Here is a 19,357-nt window from a genome sequence, read left to right as displayed (position 1 = left end):
TCAGATCAGGCACTTTCAGTGAAAGTCGCTTTTCTTAAAATAAGAAGCAGTACAAGTTTCTTAGGAGAAAGATTAGTCTTCTAATGCGTTTCTTGCAAGGGTTGGTTGGAAGGTTTTTTTGTTTAATTCCATAATTTGTACTAAAATGAACACCTGTTAAACACTGAAACATTATTTATGTAATAAAATCTTCTGGTACTAAGGAAGCAAAACAAAACATGACTTTCTCTTGTCCAAGAGATTATGTCAGTGTCTTTGAAACTCAGAGGTACTAGTGTAGTCATTGCAGATGAATAAAATCTGTAGCATCATGAGAATTGCTATATTTTAGTCAAAAGGATGAGATAGGTGTGATTGATATTCAGTGATTTTGCTGTTTTTCTGAAGAGAATTGTCCTTCACCTGGATTTTGGCTTCCTTCACTTTAGGAATTAAATCAACTGGTTTTTTTTTTTCCTTACATTGTCCAAGAGGAGATTTGGTTACTATAAATGAGGTGATGTAATAACAAAGTTTTTGGCCCTGGGACTAGAATCTGTAACATACAGTGCTTCTCAATGGGTTTAAAATGGAAGATACTAAACTGATTGTTTCTTCAAATGGTAAAGTTTTAGAAAATTAAGTTTAACACCCATTGGCTCAGGTACTTTAAACTGTGTAAAAACTGTGTAAAGTTTGATTTGTGTTTTGTATCTTCTTGGTCAGTGGAGGCAGATGGAGAAGTATGTGGAGAATTGAGGATACTGAATATTCAGGGTAGTAATTGAAATTGGAAGTTTTAATAGAGTAACATTAAAAACTATGCAGGATTAGTATGCTGCTGAACTAGAACAGGTAACCAGAAAACAACTGGAATCAACTAGATTGATGCAATGCACTGCAGCATGTGTACATTAAAATTATAGTTTGGATTAAAAATGTGTTTAGGAACTAAATCTTCTGATCACCCCCACTTGCTGCCCTTTGATTTGTGTTGAGTAGCTATCCGGGAGCATGCAAGGCCTAGATAGGCCCTAGGAGCACATCAAATATGTTCTAAGAACCGTGGAGTCCCTAGGACAGGATTAAAGGTGGTCTGAAGTAAACACATGAAATCCATATGATATAGGTGCAGGTTTAACTCAGCAAATCTACTCTTATTTGTCCTGCATTCTGTTTATATAGCTGTAGCTCTGTGGGTACCAGTCAGAGGATGTTTATTGCTCTTCAGTTCTGGGGAGAATAAATAGAAAAGGAGATGGAGGGGAAAAAATTTGCTTCTACATCTTTGAAGACAAAAGTATTTTTTTCCTGATTTACCTGTTTCAATATACTCACCATTTACCCTGCAAAGTAAGAATATTGTACTTAATTTTAAAAAAGTTATTATTTTCATTGGTGGACTTCTCTATTTCTTTTTCCTGCTGAAATTCAAGTTTCTTACCACCTGCAATGCAGACACAGTTTCAAAAATCTAAAGCATGTTCACTCATTCTGTAATGCATGTGAAATAAAGGTAGACATGGGTGTATTATATAATTGTATCAGTTTTTGCTGACCATTCAATTGCTTTAGTAACATTAAGTTATGCTATTGTATAAGTCTTAATTTTATTTTTATATATTTTCATAAGTAAAACCAAAGTGACAGCAGTTATTTGAATAGATACTAAAATCATTATTTAAATATTTTAAAGGAGGCTTTTTGCCTTTCTTTTCCCCTTTTCTGTTTGACTTAATGTAACTTGACGTTTTATGAGTTTGTAACCTCTGCCAGTCTTGGAGTAAAAAACACATCACCGTCAAATTGGAGATGTATGTCAGAAGTTTGTGGCTTCTGGAAGAATATCATTCTGTTTTGCAAATACTGGTGACTCGGGCGAAATGACTGAATCATTGAGAGACCGTCACTTATGTTTAGAATTGTTGAACTATTTATTTAGACCTCATGAAACAGCTAAACATGCAGCAACTGAAAAGTCCACTAACTCTGATGATAGGAAGCTTTTCAGTATGCTGTGAAATTGTGCGAAGTTTAGACTTCAGTGATGAAGAAAAGATCTAAAATACAGATGAGCCCTCAAGTGTGAACACAGTGCAAATTGAGAACTATTATCTCTGTAAAGTACACAACAAGAAAGCTGCAGTGAGGCTTTTGCTCCCCGAGGCTGACCCGAAAACCTCGCTACTATGCTCATCTGATTTCATTGTTGTGTTTTAGAATCCCATTGGCAGCAGTCAATCTGGTAAGAAAGAGACAAGTTTTAACTCTGGAGCTTCTTGGGACAGGAGTGGAGACTTTAGAGCTGGCAGTTGCACTGGTCATTGGTCCTCCCTGACCTTTCTGTAAAGATAAAATACATGCAACTTTGGGTCACAAAATTGTATATAGTGTGCAAATGTTAAAAACAAAACCAAATGCAACTTCTAGATATAAAACTCTGGGCATAATTTTATACTACTAAGGCTTAAGTAGAAACATTGAACAGGTTGAAACTCTTAGTGAATAATATTTCTGTTAAGTTACCTGTCAAAACCACTTTCTGTGTCTGTTTAAAATAGTTAAATAGAGAATGGAGTGAAATTACCTTCTGCTTCTCTTCACAGGCTGAAGAACAATGGCTTCCTTCAGCAACCTGACTATCGGCATTGTTGTTGCCAGTTTTACTGTATTTCAGCTCCTGTTCCACGTTTTAAGTTCCTGGGTGTCAACACGAATAACACCTGGTTTTAAAAATCTCAGCCAAAAAAGGAAGATTGAATGGAATTCAAGGTAGAGTGTTCAAAACAACTACAGCTAATGACCTACCTGAAATCATCAACACCTGAACCACTTGTGTGTGTATATATAAGACTGCAGAAAACCTTAGCAGTTAATTACTAGTTAAATGTATGTAAAGATCTGAGGGCTGGCTTCAAGCACTCGACAAATTATGCATATGAAACGTTGAGACCGCTTCATGAACACACAGCATTACAAACACTTGAACATTAAACACTTTGTTAAACAGTGGTGCTGAAGTGAAAGTCAGTAAAAAAAGAAAACAGTACCTGGTGAGAGGTAACATGCTGAAGTGACGCTCTGTGACACTTCTAGTAAAGAGAAGAGATACAAAATTCCATTTCAAACTGATATGAAAATCAAAACTATTGCAATTTATTGCATGATCTAAATGCTAGTGTATCTATGGGTATGCTTTTGGGTGCAGAGCAGTTTGCTCTCTGTTTTCTGGTGCTACTACACTACAAACTGTTTTATGTAAGTTATGGTTTTCCAGGAAATTTAATATTTGGTATAGTGTTTAAGAGAGTCAGGTTTGACAGGTACATCTATGTGTTGATTGGAAAGGAGACTACAATAAGAGGAAGCTATGGTAGACACAGGATATACATTCAGGAAAGAGTTGTGGAAACTCAATCTAAAAACCTTCCTCACTCCTTTTGTGTTTCTGCATTCCATCACAGAGATGGACCCACCTGCATTACACTTGTTTCCTCAGATAGAGCACTGTTAGAAACTTCTTCAACCCTGTGATTGTTTCCTGGGCACTTCCCTCTCTCTTAAGCCATAAAGGAAGTACAGGGTACTAATTGCAAATGGGATGATCAGTGAGGTTTTATTTGCAATATACTACTCTGAGAGGGTATTTGTAGTACACAGGGTTCTCCAGTTGGTACAGTACAACTTAGTTTGAGTAGCCTGTTACAACTTTAAAATATTTTTTCAGACCTTTATCAAATTTGAAGCTCAAAAATAGGTACTGTATGGCTGTCACTGCACTCAAAATGCATTAGTTGCATCACTGTTCCTCCTCAGTGATGTTCAGAGGTAGTATCAGGTGGATACTTTTAAAGTTGTTTCTATTGTTCTAGGCAGCATTAGCAACTCAAATAGTCTTGCCCTTCCATTTGGCAAATGTCCGCTTGCATTGTTCTTAAAGGCATCATCTTAATTTCAGTTCCATCTTTGAATAATTACCTATTGCCAGAACAACATTTTAGGATGGCAGTTTGTAATATCAGTGCATCTTAGGTTTATCTCTCTGTTACAATTGATAATAGAGGCAGACAGGGAAACTAAACTGTTAGCGTTTGAGCTGAACTTCTGTCTCTAAGCCATATCAAGTGGCCCTTGAATTGCATAATAAGCTTTGTGAGAACTTACCCCATGTACTGGTGTAGTGCTTTGCATAATAACATATGAATTGTTTTGAACATAACAAGTGTGCTGGAAATAAGCTGCTCCATAATCTCTGGGCTACTTTGTAGTAAGATGTTTAACTGCTCAAGTTGATACAGCATCCCAGGCTATGTCCTTTTTTACCTCTTTCTACATTTTTTCTTGGGCTTGATAGCAGGATGTAGATTTTGGCACAGAGATGAGCTGTGATCCAGGACTTCATCCGTTTCTGGAGTTAGAAGGCATGAAACACAAAACATGGTTCATCAACAGTTTATTGATGTTATACCTGAGGAGGGCATGAAGTGAAAGAAAGGTTAACTGTGCTTGTGCTGCTTCAGCTCTGCTAACCAAACACAGTGTTTGGTCAAACTGCCTCATCACTCCAGTATTTCACCAAAGAGACACCTCAATCTTGTAAGTTCAGAGAGGGTAGATGGATATATATTTATTCTGCAGACAGCTCTGCAGGTAAAGTTACTGTCTCCCAATTAAATGAGTTGGGTTAACTTCAATGATTTAAAAGTAGATGGTTGTTATTTTGTCCTGTATTGAACTGGTGTAGGGAGTGCACACACAAATGATTCTGTTGGCAGTCCTGAAGGAAACTGGCACAGAGGATGGTTATGCATTTTTATCAGCTTAGCTGGGTCTGGAAGAGTGCATCTGCCTGAAATGGGCTGTAGCATTGAAAATATATTGTTACAGTTTGGAGGGCTTTGTAATTAAGAATTTGAGCTGCAGCTCTTTCCATACTGTCAATCTGTTCATTCTGACCTTCCAAGAAGTAAGAACCAATAAAGTAAGTGGTTCTGGCATCTTAAGTATGCAGACGCTCAAAATGAGTTAAAAACTATATTTTGACACAGATTTAGTATAACTCCTCAAGTTGTTGTGCATAAATTCCTGTCACCTCTCCTATAATGCATTTGTACTGCTATTAAGTAGTTGTGAAAAAAATATATATATTAATGAAGGAACAAGTATGCACTGCTGAGTTGCAACATTTTTGTTTGCAGTTCAACGAGGAGTTAAAGGATGCAAGCTTTGACAGGAATTTCAAGGAAATGTACAGAGCTTGGTAGCTTGACCTAGATTCCATATTAAAATGCAGTGTTGTACTATTTCCCTTCTTCTGTCCCGTCTTCTATGGAGAAACTTCAGAGTTAAGGAGGAAATCTGCTTCTGCTGCCTTTTTTTTTTCTTTTATTTCTCCCCCTTCAAGTGCTATGCTTGTGTCTAGCTTGTGTTCTAAACACTTAGGTTTGGAGAAACAACCACTCCAGAGACAAATGCAACTGTAAACTCATGAGTATGTTCTAGGACAAATTTTCCTTCTTGCAGCATTATCCTCTCCTCAAGTTCAAAAATTCCAGGTTATTTCTTGAACACTAATACTGCGTGCCTTACTTTGTTTTAAAAAAGGAAGCAAAGTTCCTATCTTTGTTAATTCTGTGTTGTAAGAGTAGACCTTTTAATTAAATAATTTCATTAAAATTTCAATAATTAAATTTTCTTTCTTTGTTAAAAAAAAGGGGTGGGGGGGAAATGTAACCTGTGCTATAATGGCTATTAATTGTTCTCATCTAGCTTCTCTTCCATTTGACTATTCATATTATATTAATCTCCTTTAATTTGCTGGAACACTATTGAAAAGGTGCTGAAAATAGCATGATGACACTCTTTAAACAAATTGTAAATAGAGAATTCTTTTATGAAAAGTTACAGAATTTTCTATTGCCAATAGATAATAATATAACTTCTGGAAACAGAATAGGGATTATAACCTGCTCTTTCTTTGCAAAGTCTTCCACAGGAAGGAAGATGTTTTCTTCAAATCTTGAATGGTAAGAGTTTAGACTCCTGAGAGTGCCTTAAGGACATTTAAAATATTACTGACCTCCAAATACATGTATTCAATGTGTACAGAGACTAGTCTAGTAACTAACAGCATTTGTACATTTGTGTGCATATTGTTAATGCTGTGAATATGGTGTGAAGATGTTTCCAATCACACATCATTGAACCTAGTTCTCATCTTTCAAACAGTATCCATGATTCAGTACAGCTGTTTTGTCACATAATTTTTCTGTATTCCTAGTCACACTTGAGAAGTGGGAAAGTGGACAGTAGCTACACAATATTAGATGCAGTTTATAGTAGTGTTAAACCCATGGCTAGAGGAAGAAGGTTACACAGTTTGGACCCATGCCCATTGCATTGTTCTACCTTCCAAGAATACATGTGGACTCAAAAGGGCAAGAGTGGTGCTGGCCTGTGTGCTGGCAGAAACCCTGCTGGGGCCTCTGTAAATAGGTATTTCTCATTAAGTGCTTGTTAACATGCAGAGTTTATCTGCAGTGTGCATGCAGCCTGTATACTGGAGACTATTGTCTTTGGAAAAAAAAAGTGTTGAGTACTGAAGCAGGGACAAGGCAACTCTGATTACTGTGGCATATTGAACGAGAGAAGTATAAAATAAAGCTACAAGCTGCTAGTTCATATGAACCTCTAGCTATTATACCTTGGGTACTCAGCTACAACACTTTGTTATAGTAGTTTTATCTTTGAAAACCAGACTACTTCAAATGCACTAGAAGTTCTGTCTGAAACTTAAGATTTTTCATTTAATGCCACTTTCCAAACCTGAACTTAGCAGACTTGTTATGGGTCTTCTATTAATTTGGTGCCTGAAAAGAGAAACCTGCTGCTGCAGGACTCACGAGCCAATCCGAATATGAAATGCACACAAATTTTCCAGCAAATGGGACAATCCAGAAAGCATTTCTTAGAGAACTAAATATCATATTGTCTTTAAGGATTCATTAATATATGGAATAATTGGAGGAAAATTTAGATCTGTGTTACTTTTGAGGCTCTACTTTCTATCTAGTATCGCCAGTCCCGCTCCAATCTAATAGATTCTTTCTTTTTGACTTTTTTTCCCGCCTGTCATTGGGTAAGTGGCTGGATATAGCGTAAAGAGCAGATGACTGTCTTCCACAGAAATATCTGGATACAGTTGAGAATGTCTTTTGAAACATCCTACCTTAAGCACAGTATAAGAAGTTGTGAATGGCAGTATGCCATTGTGACTGTGGTCTCTTTTTCAGGACAGTGTCCACATTCCACGCCTTGGTGGTTGGAGGGTTTTGCCTATATATTTTGTTGTACGATGATGCTGTTAATACTGACCGTCTCTGGTAAGGCACATTACATATATATTGTGTTTACATAATAAAATAACATAATTGAGGAGAAAAAAAATCCTGCACTGTATTAATTACTGAAATAATTATTTCATTTCCTTTTAAAATATGCAGTTGTGATGTGTCTGTTTTTATGTCTGTGCTATTTGAAAATCTGATAATTATTTTGTCAGTATTAGTGTCTTAGTTCAGTGTGTTTCTGTGAAGCAGAATAGATAAAATACAAGCAATTGATTTGCAATAGCATATTAAATTACTAAAGAGTAAACTGTAACTAAGTCAGCATGACTCATACTATGCTCTTTAATAATTTTAAAGTGAAATTGAAAAGCTGTTACAGATCTGCAGAGTGTATGTCTCTGTGAAAGTTGGAGTGGCCTATTATATGTCTAAAATATATATGTCTAAATTGATAAATGAAGATGTTTATATTTCTGCCTCCCATAAAGCTCCTTCAATTTTCATTTTAGCAAAAGTATGAAAGTTTCAAGAGCTAAACACTTCACAAGCAATAGGAATATTTAATAAATCAGCTTCTAATATTTTATCTAGTTAACAAAATATAGTAAGCTTATATTTTCTTGATTTTTTTAATGATATTGTTTTGTTTCACTTTTTTGAGGGAGGAGGAACAATATGGCTTCATTTTGTTTGAGTTAATTATAGATTGGTACCAGTGTTTTGATACTTCACTCATTACTCTCTGGAACTCTTTCCCTATAGGAGGAGGAGACCATATTTTTCCTGAGGAATAACTAATTATTTTAAGTTTCATTTCATGCTTCTGTCATAGACTGTTGCGTGTCACCTTGTCAAAGGACCACACTGAGAGTCAGTTTAAACTCACATAAATACAGTATCTGATGCTTGTTCTCCTCTTACATTATTGTAAGTTAATGACAATGTAGCATGGACTAGACAGGATTGGGTTCTTGAAGCATTCTGCCATGGACCTGTTATTTGACTTTAATAAATGTAACACTAATGCCTAACACATATTTAGGCAACATTGGCCTCTTCTGTATGTAGTGATATATGATTAAGTTGGCTGGTTTTTTTTTGTTGCGTCCTGATATCTTTAGAGAGATCAAATACAGTCTGAATATCTTATGAGATCTGTTAACCATGTTGAAAAGCAGCATGTTATTATGGCTCTCTTGGTGAGTGTTGTAGGCTCTATCAGATAGAAGCTTTTATCCTAGTTTGTCTGAGGAGATGTTCTAAACAGTACAAAAGAAGTCATGAATGGAAGAAATAAAAGCCTCTTGGTTATGACAAATAAATTGGATCTTTACATTTCCTAAATTTTCAGAAGCAATTCCAAGAAAAATTCAAATTAAATAGGAATCAAACTATTTTTGCTCTTAGTAAGTTTGAGAAATTTTTTGTTGCAATATACATAAATAGATATTTTTGTATAATATATTGAAAACTTAATGTTGCTTATGAAGCCTTAGTAAGACTGAAGAGGAAAAAAACAAATTATATGGGACTGTTATAGGGCTGCTCAGTCTGGGAATGTAATGCCCTTATAAGATGTGGGACTTGGTCATTTACAGACATGAAGGATGCATAAGCCTTCCTGTAGGAATCTCTTATTAATAATACAAGAAATATTTGTGAATCTAGTTTCAATAGTTTGTGAGTAATATCTAGGAATCCTTCATGCAGGTTGGTTGCACAGCTCTAGCCCAGGTAGTCTGAAAATGCTCAGATTTTTGACTACTGGGGAGGTTTCAATACAGACAATCTTTTCCTTTAGTTATTTTCACCATCTTCTTGTAGTCATTGACTGTATGACAGTATCCAATCATTTTTTTTCTGTAGAATTTAAAGAAATCTATAATGAAAAATCTATTATCTATAATGAAAAATCACCAGTTCTGAACCTCTACATATGCCAGCCTAACTTCTGGGTTCATGCAAAGCTTAAATACATGGTGATAGTGATACCCCAATGTCTTGGGAGGGATCAGAACCCCTGCCAAGGGTTTGGGTTCAATGGAGAGAGAATTGTGGTATTACTGAAACTAGACAGGATAGCTCATAACAAAGACTGGAGCATTGGTAAGTTACAGGGAAGCATCAGTGTTGTGTATATATACATTTTTTTATGGTCTGGAACTTCTCCTCGCACTTTTCCTTCTTTTCTATATGTACTACAGACTAGTTAACATAAACTATGTAGAAATTGTTTTTGAGGTGGTGAGAATCACACAGTAGGAAATGTGGAGGTGGTAGAGATCAGATAAGGAGAGGGAGAAGATGTAAATAAGTGAAATAAATGAATTAAGTTGTAGACTCTTTCCTATGACTGTTCACTTTAAAGTCATTACAGTTTTCAAAGTCTGATGTTTGATTAGCCTTTTATATGACTGTATCTGCAAAGAACTTTGAAGAAAGTCAGTTGCATACTTTTGTTTGTTCTGTCTGCCTGTGCATGTTCACGTGTAATTCATTTGCCACACATTCCTCCTTAGCAATCACCAAAGAGATAGCTCTTCCCATTTGCTTATTCAAGTCACTCCCTGTTTGTCATTCCTGGTTCTTGCTTGCATCAAAACTAGGCTGCAAATATCAGGGCTCATTAACTCCATTGCACTTTCCATTCAAGGAGGTAGATGAGGAAATCTAGAATATTTTAGACTAAACTCTAAGTTTTCCATTAATTGAGATTAATTTGGGATTCTAACATGGACTTTACTTGAAGGGAAGAGACAGACGGACAGTGCAGCCATATATGTTGTTGAAGTGTTGGTTTAGAAAGTCTAGAGAAGTTTGTTGCAAAGTGACCATTCTCTGGGGAAAAAAGAAGGGAAGTGAACCATTCCCTGTCTCATCCAGTTAAGTCATGTTTACCAATATCAAGGAATAAGTTTCATATACTCAGTCTTCTCTGGAGAAGAATATGAAGGCTCAATCTTTGTGCTGATGCGTTGAAGTGTGTTGGGATCACACAGAAGTTGGGTTGTGAAGCTGCTGCTGCATCTGGGAGCTCTAACAGGAGGACTGTAACTAAAGAGTTTCTGCTAAAGTTGTGAGAACACATCTGTCTATGCTCTATGTCTAAACCTAAAGATGCACTCAACCCACAACCTAGGTAGTGCATGAAAGCAGGTTTTGAAGCCATGGAAAAATGTTCCTATCTCAAATTGTTTTCAAGAGCACCCTATGGCCAACCTTAAGAGATGGAGTGAGCTCCAGACTCTCCTGATAGTGTTTTTTCTTTGCCTAACAGCACAGTTCTGATTTTGGGAGTCCTACTTTCCTGTTAGCTACCCTCTCACCGAGGGAAGCAGTTAGTTTCAGACACTAAGAAAGCCTTAAAATTTAGTGAACAGATTTTAATAATACAGGAAATCTCTTTCACTGCTCCATTTTAATAGGATTAGGAAATTAAAGCTAAACAATAGCATTTTACTGTGTTGTGGCTGAGGTAGACTTTGTACTGGAGGTGGCTGTAAGCACAGTTAGGTTCCTTTTTTTCTTGGAAAGTTTACAACAAAGGTTGCTTTCACAGCTTGTCTTGGGCAGTCCACACTTTATGAATGGGTTGATCTGTCACTTGAAATTCGATTCATACTTACACAAAACATAGCTAGATTAGTTGCACAACTTACTTAAAAAAAAATAAGTTATGATCTTTATGTCAAGGGAAAAGAGATTTGCTTACCAAACTCCTCAAAGTAGGAATGCACAGAGGACAGTAGAGGAAAGTACAAATGTTGCTTGCTGTAATGTGGATGCTTCCCTTTTTTCATTTGTAATCACAAGTTTGGGTTTGTTGAACATTGTGGAGGAACCGAAGTTGTGTGTGTGCTACGGAGAGATTTGCCTGCTGCATGTTTGGCACCAAAAAGGTGTGAAACTTCTCTGAAAAGCATTTCTCCTCGAAGGTTCCTTGGCTTCAAAGAACTGGCAAATAATTCCTTTTATGTCTGCTTCTATTCTGTTTATCCCTATAAGCATCCATCTGATTATGAATATGAAAAGCACCAGCTGAGCAAGACATTGTTGTCATCCTTAGGAAGGTTTTGACACAGGCAGAAGACAAAAATGGAGACACAGAGTGACAGTTAAAGCTAAAAGACACTGACTGGGCTGTTCTCTTTCATCCTTAGTTTCCAGAGAAGCCAGCTTGGAGTACTTGTTGTGTTTGAGTTCTAACCTCTAGCAAGGCAGGGCTTGATCCTCATTAGGGTAGTTAGTGGACGTCTTTTATCTGGGTAGAAAAGGAATCAATTTTCATGACTAGAACCTTTCTTAACCAGATTGTGTAGTATCTTACTGATACTACCAACAATAAGGTGACCTGATGGACATTCTGTTTGATATGTGTATGTCCTTTGCAAATTACCTTGTTATAAAGGCTGTAACTATGTATTTTTGGTATGTTTACAGGGGTGACCCTTCAATTGTGAAGCTGAATATTGCTATTACCACAGGCTACCTCATTTCTGGTAATTATGAAATGTGTATATAACACACGCAACCTGTATATTTATATTGAGTGACTACACCTATATATTCGTACTAAGCTGCTATGCTGAAGATGTGATATGTGCATACAATACAATTTCTGCTGTGGCTTTATAATTGCTAATGGAGTTGTGGGTTGTGGTGAAATCACGGGATCTTGCTAGCAGATGTGAAAGATGGAATATCTCCCCAAGCACTGAGGAAATGCCACAGTGTGGCTTTGTGATGGTTTGATATGTAACCACAAACTCCAGCTCAGTTTTGTCCTTTGGCCAATTGAGGAGGTGTTAGAGCAATGCCCTTCACTCCCTTCACAGTGTCTACAACTTGTAGCTTTTTTATCGTGTATTTCTTCCTGTGACCTCAGAATGCTGGCAGAAGAATCTTAGTAACCCTCAATACAAGCCGAGGCAAATGATGCCATTGGATCTTGCCTGCCCGTCTTTTAGTCTCACTTTAAGCCAAAAGTTAGTCATGTATAAAACAGGGAAGTTTTAAATTATTTTCTTGCTATGGTCTTTACTCCTACGTATGTTTTATGTTCTTAATTTTGCTGTCTACTAAAATTGTCATGGAAATTTTGCTACAAAATGCTTTGGAGCTTTCTTTTATGTTATGTGGGGAAAATAATGACTTATCTAAATAAAAACTTATGACTTGAACTACTTTCAGGGAAAACTTCTTGTGTTAGGATGAAGTCTCTGGCCAGAGACTGGGCCATGGACTTGTTTATCTCTCAGATTAGATTACTTACCCCAGTGGAATTGATAATCTAGTGATCAGCACATTCAATTAAACTGTGGATTAGTTTAAGTCTGTTTTTTCCATAACTTCTTCTCCCATGTTTAAATTAATCAGTATCTATTTTTGAATAATTATGCATTAGATTTTAATTATGAATTAATGAATGCCTTTGAACAGGGATCTCAACCTGGCCACTCATTCTCTCTCACTTCCTTATATAGTTAATGTTTAATTATTAATAGGAAGTGGAATGGCTATGTCAGATGATATAGAGCCCTGCCTGAGGATAGCTAATATAAAAGAGGTCAAGGCAGACACTTGACATAAAAAAGACACAGGGGTAAAGTTTTTGATTTGGAACCTTGGTCACTAATATTCCAGTCCAAAGTACTCACTTGGAGAAAGCAGGGTCAGAAATTGCTTGTTCCGGTACAGAAGAGAAAATCTGAAATCTCAGGCCATCATGAGAGAAGAAAGAACTTTTCTGTTAAAGCTTTCCCTGTAGCGTTAACTCAGGTCCACTATGTCATTTTTGCAGTAATTGGAAAATTTGGATTAAATAAATATGCTTCTCATTCCAAGTCCTTTTGCAAAATATTTTGGTAAGTTGTTCCCTATTTTTGATTCAGAAGTTCCCCATAATAGATCCCTGCATTTATTGCATGTATTTGTGTATTTACTATGCCCCCTGTAGACCCCCTGCCTTTTTTTTTTTTTTTTGTCAGTTGTTCCAGATTTTTGGGGTCAGAAGTGTGAAGTCACTATGAGATTCAGGATCCACTTTTTCTTCCAAAATATTTCAGCTAAAGTTACTGCTTTTGTCCTTCCATTGATGGGGAAAGTAATAATTTATCGCAGTTGTTGGGAGAATACTGTTGTTTAATGTTTTGACTGAAGTGAAGTGTTTAGGATAAAGATGCTGTCTTCAGAGATAATTAATTCAGAAGGTTTCTACTGATGCCCTATCTTGGCATATCTCTAAAACTTAGAGAAACTATTCTGAGGTCAATGGTTGTATAATAAAATGTTCTTTATAGTTATTTCTGTTCTTTTGTAGATCTGTTGCTTATTATTTACTACTGGAAGGCAATTGGTGACAAATTTTTTGTAATACATCACTTGGCAGCTCTGTATGCTTACTATTTTGTACTGGTAAGTGCTGTATTTTCTAGTAACATAACAAGCAGATGAGATTGAAGACAATGCTTTTATATATCTCATTTGCTTAATGTTGAAAAAGTTTTCACTTGCTAATGAAAAACATATTTATACTTTCAATGATCATTCTTTCTAAATGTTTTTATCTGTTATTTGTGGTAAGCACATGCCTTTTCAGAGTTATGCTCCTTCAACAAAAATGTGTAATGACTGAAGTTAAAACTCTTCTCAGTTTTTGCTGTAAAGAGGCATTGACAGAGGGGCTTTTCATATGGTTATAGAAAAGGGTTTCAAATAAAAGCACAAACTTGAATATTTAGTCGGAAAATTAGAAGGAAATGGTTTCAAGTCGTTATGTTCTGTTTCTGTCTCCCAGGTAACAAGTGACAGGATGAGAGGAAATAGCCTCAAGTTGTGCCAGGGGAGGTTTAGACTGGGTATTAGGAAGAATTTTTACACTGAAAGGGTGGTCAGGCATCAGAGTAGGCTGCCCAGGGAAGTGATGAAATCGCCGTCTGTGGAAGTGTTCAGAAGGTGTGTGGGTGTGGCAGTTGGGGATATGGTTTAGTGGTGAACACGGCAGTCCAGAGTTAAAAATTGGACTTGATCTTAAAGGTCTTTTATTACCTTAACGTTTCTGTGATTCTATTTGCAAGGCCATAGGTCAGTGATCCCTAACTGTGGTGAATGTACTATAGTCAGGTGGATGTGTTTTTTCTGGGGTAGGTTTTTTTTCTCTTCTGTTTCATGACTTTTTTCTTTTTTAATCAGTTATGACAAAGTGATCCTCTGAGACTTCTTGTTTAAGGTTGCTTTGGTGGGGAAACAAAAGACCATTAACTGTTTTATATCTATAAAGATCTGTGGTGCACATACAGTGAGGGGAAAAGGGGGAAGGTTGTATTATAGGATAAAGACTAAGACACTCATTGCTGCTGCTGCTGCTGCTACTGGAATTTCTCAAAGATGTCCAGGTCACTTGGTAGAAATCCCTTTGGTGTCCAGAATAGAATAATGCTCTTGAATTTCTTCTGAAAAGCTCATTCTGTAAAGCAGTCGTACAAAATACAATTTACTTCATTTACCCCACTTCTTTCCCTGCCCACTGTGTGAATCCCAGGCTTAAAATATTAAAAGTGTCCAGATGTCAGATTAGTGTCAGATTTCCCATGTAACAGTTTAAAGGGGCTGAAGTATGCTGACAAGTAAATACTCTGTTTCAGGTTGAAGATAATTACATCTACTAATATTATCATGGATGAAAGTGAATTAGAGCTGAATATTAGATAAATGAAAATACCATTACCAAAGCTAATCCGTGATGCAGAAAATTCATTAGTTGTTGCTAGAGTAAACAGAAAATGTAGTGTTAGCGTGAACTTTTAAAGCAATAGTTATTATTATGTGGATATAGCTCTGCCCTTGGATGAAAGGGCTCTTTCTGCTGTCAAATCAGAGCTGAGAATTCATCTTTGCTTTGGCAAATTATGTTCCTAAAGCAATGCAGTGAGATTTTTCTTTAGTATACACTGTGCCTGTTTGGGCTTGTTTAAACATTGAGAAATCAAAAATATTTATAATTCTTTTAGACGGTAATAGTATCATGATAATTATAACCTATGACTACTTGTACAAGTCTTCTCTAGGTACCTTTCTGTGGCCACTTAGCTGTAAGTCTTTTAAAGATTTATTTGAAGTAAGAAGCTACTGATAGGAGATATCTGAAGGGAAATTGCAGCTTTTATGGTAAAACTCATTTTGAAATTGCAAGGAAGGTGGCCACAGCTGGCAAACTCACTATCAGTCTGAATTTCTCAAAGAAATTGAGATGTTGTATAGTTCTGTGTATACTTGAAGACTTTAATGACAATTTCACGTCTACATTGTTGATTTTTGTATGTCTGTTTTGTTTTGCTAACCAGAGCAAAGGTCTGCTGGCTTATTTTGGAAACTTCCGTCTACTTGCAGAGTTCTCCACTCCTTTTGTCAATCAACGGTAAGTGGTTAGGGAATGTTTCCACAGTTCTTTTAAAATCTAATCTGCATTTATATTTCTGTCAGGAAGTTTTTTTGTAGTTTTTGAATGTCTACTGAAAGGGAATTTATATATATATTGAACTAAGGAGTACTATATGGAAGTCTTTTTTGCTGTGAAGATGTTTTGCTGCTATAGCTGCAACACTATAACTGATGTATTTAAGCCATAGTTCCTTTTTAGATTAGACCAGACTTCATATGAAATGCCAAAATTTATGAAAATACCAAACAAAAAAGTTCACAAATGGGTGGGATAATGGAGCTCTCCAGAGGGTGCTTTTATTTACGCCAGTGCAGTTGAGTAGGAGGTTATAGTTTAATGTAGCTTGTGCTCTGTGTGTGCAGAGAAACTAAAGAGTAAATAAACCCTTCTTAAAACTTAAAAGGGTGATACTATATTCTAGGTTTTACAATGATATTCATGTTCTAGTGAATGGCTGTTCTCTCAGCTGACTTCTACCAGGACAGGAATTCATCCTGGGTTTCAGTGGGTACCTGTACTGATGCTTACCTTTCAGACTGTGGCATTAGGAAGCATCATGATACATCTGGCTATTAAAAGTAATTTATGTTACACTTTAAAAATGCCTATGGTGAGATCATGAGTCTTTGAATACTGACATTCAGGCCTTTCTCAGAATAGCAGAAATCACTGCAGGAGATAAAGTGTCTTGCACTAAGGGATGTCATCTCATTAGTGCATGATTTTTTTCCCCCATTAAATTTGAAGAGAATCAGACCCTTAAGACAGTAAGTAGCAGATAATGATAATGACAGTATGTTTCTTGTTTGCATTTGTAGTATTACCAAGAGAGCTATTATTAAAATATAAAAAGATATTCTAATCTCAGAACTGTCTGTGTATTTCCTGTCTGTGTTGTTAGGGATCTCTAATTGGAGATTTTGTCTCTCTGCCAAGCATTTAGATATTTTAGTGTTAGTATCAGTATTTATATAATTAATTCTGAACTGTAATGGGTAAAATTGTAATGGTAACTGTGATTTACAGACTTCTGTTTTTTTTTTTTTTTTAAATTTGCTGGGAGAGGGAAGTTGCTAAGCCAATGTCCAGTTGGCTATTGGCACATTGCAATATATTTGAAAACCATTTTTTATATTACTTTTTGATTCTGCATTGTATGTACCATTGAAAGTACAGGCTTTGACTGTTAGTCTGACCAAACATATCAGATCTTTCTCTTCATCATCCCAGTAGGTGTTCTGTGGTGAAGCGTCCTGCTTCCAGGCTGGACTGGCACCTCAAGTGCCTGGATTTTAATTGCCCTAGTTGCATGCTTAATGAATTTCTGGAGTATTTCTGTTAGAGCTGGATGTCTGGCAAATCTTTTTAGTATATCTATAATTACTTAAGTTGCAATCTGTAGGTAATTAAATTAAAAATTACTTTTAAAATCAGTTTTAGAACTGTGGGGTTTTTTTTGTTAAATACTTTTAGTCTTGTATTTTATTGGAAATTAGTTAATTAATTAATTAATTGGAAATTAAATAAACTGATTATTTCATTCCTTTCCCCATCATGAATACAGTGATTTAAATTATTTTCCTCTGGTCCCGTCTGCCATTGCTGCACAAATTTTACATATGTTTATTCTGGTTTAAGTATGAGTGGCAAAGAATTAGGAGTTCATTATTCCTTTTTCTAGGCATTCAATCTTCAGGCTCTGTATGCCAGGCAATAGATAAGTTATGCCCTGTCTACTAAGGAATTAATATGCAAGAATTCTTGTTTAAAGACCACTTGTGACCCAGTAGTAGATGGAGAGGCAGTTTATTTAGAGTTATCTTGTTCATTGCATCACATTCCAAGCTGAGACTTGGTTGAGAGCCATTTACAATGTCTGTTTTTGAAGTTCCAGTTTTAGGCTGAAGAGCAGCAGTCAGAAAATCGCAATTATGATAAATTATAGCTCTGTCTAGATTACCATACCCAAAGACAATTCTAGAATTGCTTTCAGAGAAACAAAGAGGATTTTAGTTGCCCATTGGTACAAATTGTAATAGTAAGTAATAAATTTATCTTCATCATTTTAAAAGATAATTTTATTATTGTTTATTACACAGTAGTCACTGAAATGCACACTGGTTGTCAGTTGGTTACAGTTTACATTAGGATTTTCTACGTGTTATTCTGCAATGTACAGGCTATGACACACTGCTTAAGTGGCAGGGAGAAAGTGCAGCCAAGCAGAAGAATTTGCAGCTGAGCCAAGACACAGTGCAATAATTGAGAAATTAGAAGGGTAGAAGCAATTAATAAATTATTAATTAAAAATAACCATAAAGTTAAATATTTTTTAAATAGATGGCTTCAAGTCTGCCTGGTATCTGTGAACACTTCTTTTGCAGGTGGTTTTTTGAAGTACTGGGATATCCCAAATCTTCAAAGGCCAACATCATGAATGGTGTGCTGATGACAGTTGTGTTCTTCGTGGTGAGGATTGCCGTCATGCCTATATATTACAGCCACGTAATTGCTTCCTTTGGAACAGAAGCTTTCCACAGATTAGGATTTGCAGCCCAGAGCGCCTGGATTATCTCAAGTGTTGTCTTGGATATTATGAACGTGATGTGGATGGTCAAAATAGCAAAAGGATGCTACAAAGTCATTTGTCTTATTGGACGGGAGGAAGCCAAAACTCACAGAAATGGAAAATCTGCCTAGAAATCATACATAAAATGAAATTTCTGCTATGAAAATAATTTGGGTTCACTGAAACAGTGCACATTTCTGCCATGGAATGCTCCTATTGAGGAAACAAGGTATTACCTCTGTACTGACCTTACTCCTTCCCTAGCCACACTGCCTGCACACCCAGGGCCACGCTTTATGGATCCTGTCCCGTGAGGAATAAAAGCAAAAGCTCACACAGATGAGTTCCACGTGTCTGTTCTAAGCAGTTACAAGCTACAGAAATTAGAAAGGAGTAGACTGGTTACTTGCTTGTCGTCCACCAGTGCATTCGAAATGTTTCACTCAGGTTTCTCAGATTAATGTGTTTTATAAATCTAGTGAATACTGACATATCTCTTTTTTTTAGAAAATGAAAAATTCCCCAAACTCCCGATATGGTGCAATTTTCCAGTCACGTTTCTATGTTTTCTTCTAGGAATAACAATCAAGATTCTTGACAACTTTTTAATTTTTGCAAGAAAAGCTAAAAGTTTGGCTCTGATTCTGTGAGGTCTTTTACTGCTTTTTGTTCTGCCTTATACGAATGCAAATGATTTTTGGAAATTTATGAAATAATTTTATCTAAAATGCTGTATTATAAGACTACATAATATCTTAAAAATTGTTAAAATTCACATTTGGATGGGAAGGAGTCACACTTGCTGTGCAAAATTCACATTCTGATGGGAAGGATTCACACTTGCTGTGCTAGATTAGATGCAATAGTACATCTTCTAGGTTGCCCATGGAATTTTTTTTGTAAATTAATATGATAAATAATGTGTGGAAACAACGTAATTTTTACTGGAGTGCTTTTTCCTTTGCTGCTACTACCTTTGAGAAGTGCTGCAACTCTCCTTGGAGTATTTTTAACCATTGG

The 19,357-nt window shown here is 36.2% G+C and overlaps 1 protein-coding gene across 5 annotated transcripts in view; it reads left to right on the top strand.

The window, feature by feature from the left end:
- The window catches only part of TMEM56 (transmembrane protein 56), a 34,772-nt gene extending 16,097 nt beyond the window's left edge, over nt 1–18,675 (top strand). For 4 of the 5 annotated variants that reach the window (XM_027651810.1, XM_027651808.1, XM_027651807.1 and 1 more), the window contains exons 2-7: nt 2,586–2,751; nt 7,272–7,361; nt 11,769–11,827; nt 13,648–13,742; nt 15,671–15,744; nt 18,153–18,675. In XM_027651810.1, the coding sequence (XP_027507611.1) occupies nt 2,597–2,751; nt 7,272–7,361; nt 11,769–11,827; nt 13,648–13,742; nt 15,671–15,744; nt 18,153–18,468 (789 nt within the window). In that variant the 5' untranslated portion in view covers nt 2,586–2,596 and the 3' untranslated portion in view covers nt 18,469–18,675. Of the gene's footprint in view, nt 1–1,310; nt 1,333–2,585; nt 2,752–7,271; nt 7,362–11,768; nt 11,828–13,647; nt 13,743–15,670; nt 15,745–18,152 lie in introns of those variants that run through there. The other variant, XM_027651809.1, reaches the window with a different exon arrangement.
- The last annotated feature ends 682 nt before the right edge of the window (nt 18,676–19,357 follow it).

The sequence above is a fragment of the Corapipo altera genome, unplaced genomic scaffold (genome assembly GCF_003945725.1).
Source record: "Corapipo altera isolate COAL_440 unplaced genomic scaffold, ASM394572v1 57, whole genome shotgun sequence".
In the NCBI taxonomy this organism is placed as follows: domain Eukaryota; kingdom Metazoa; phylum Chordata; class Aves; order Passeriformes; family Pipridae; genus Corapipo; species Corapipo altera.
This window is presented reverse-complemented; position numbering and strand designations above follow the sequence as displayed.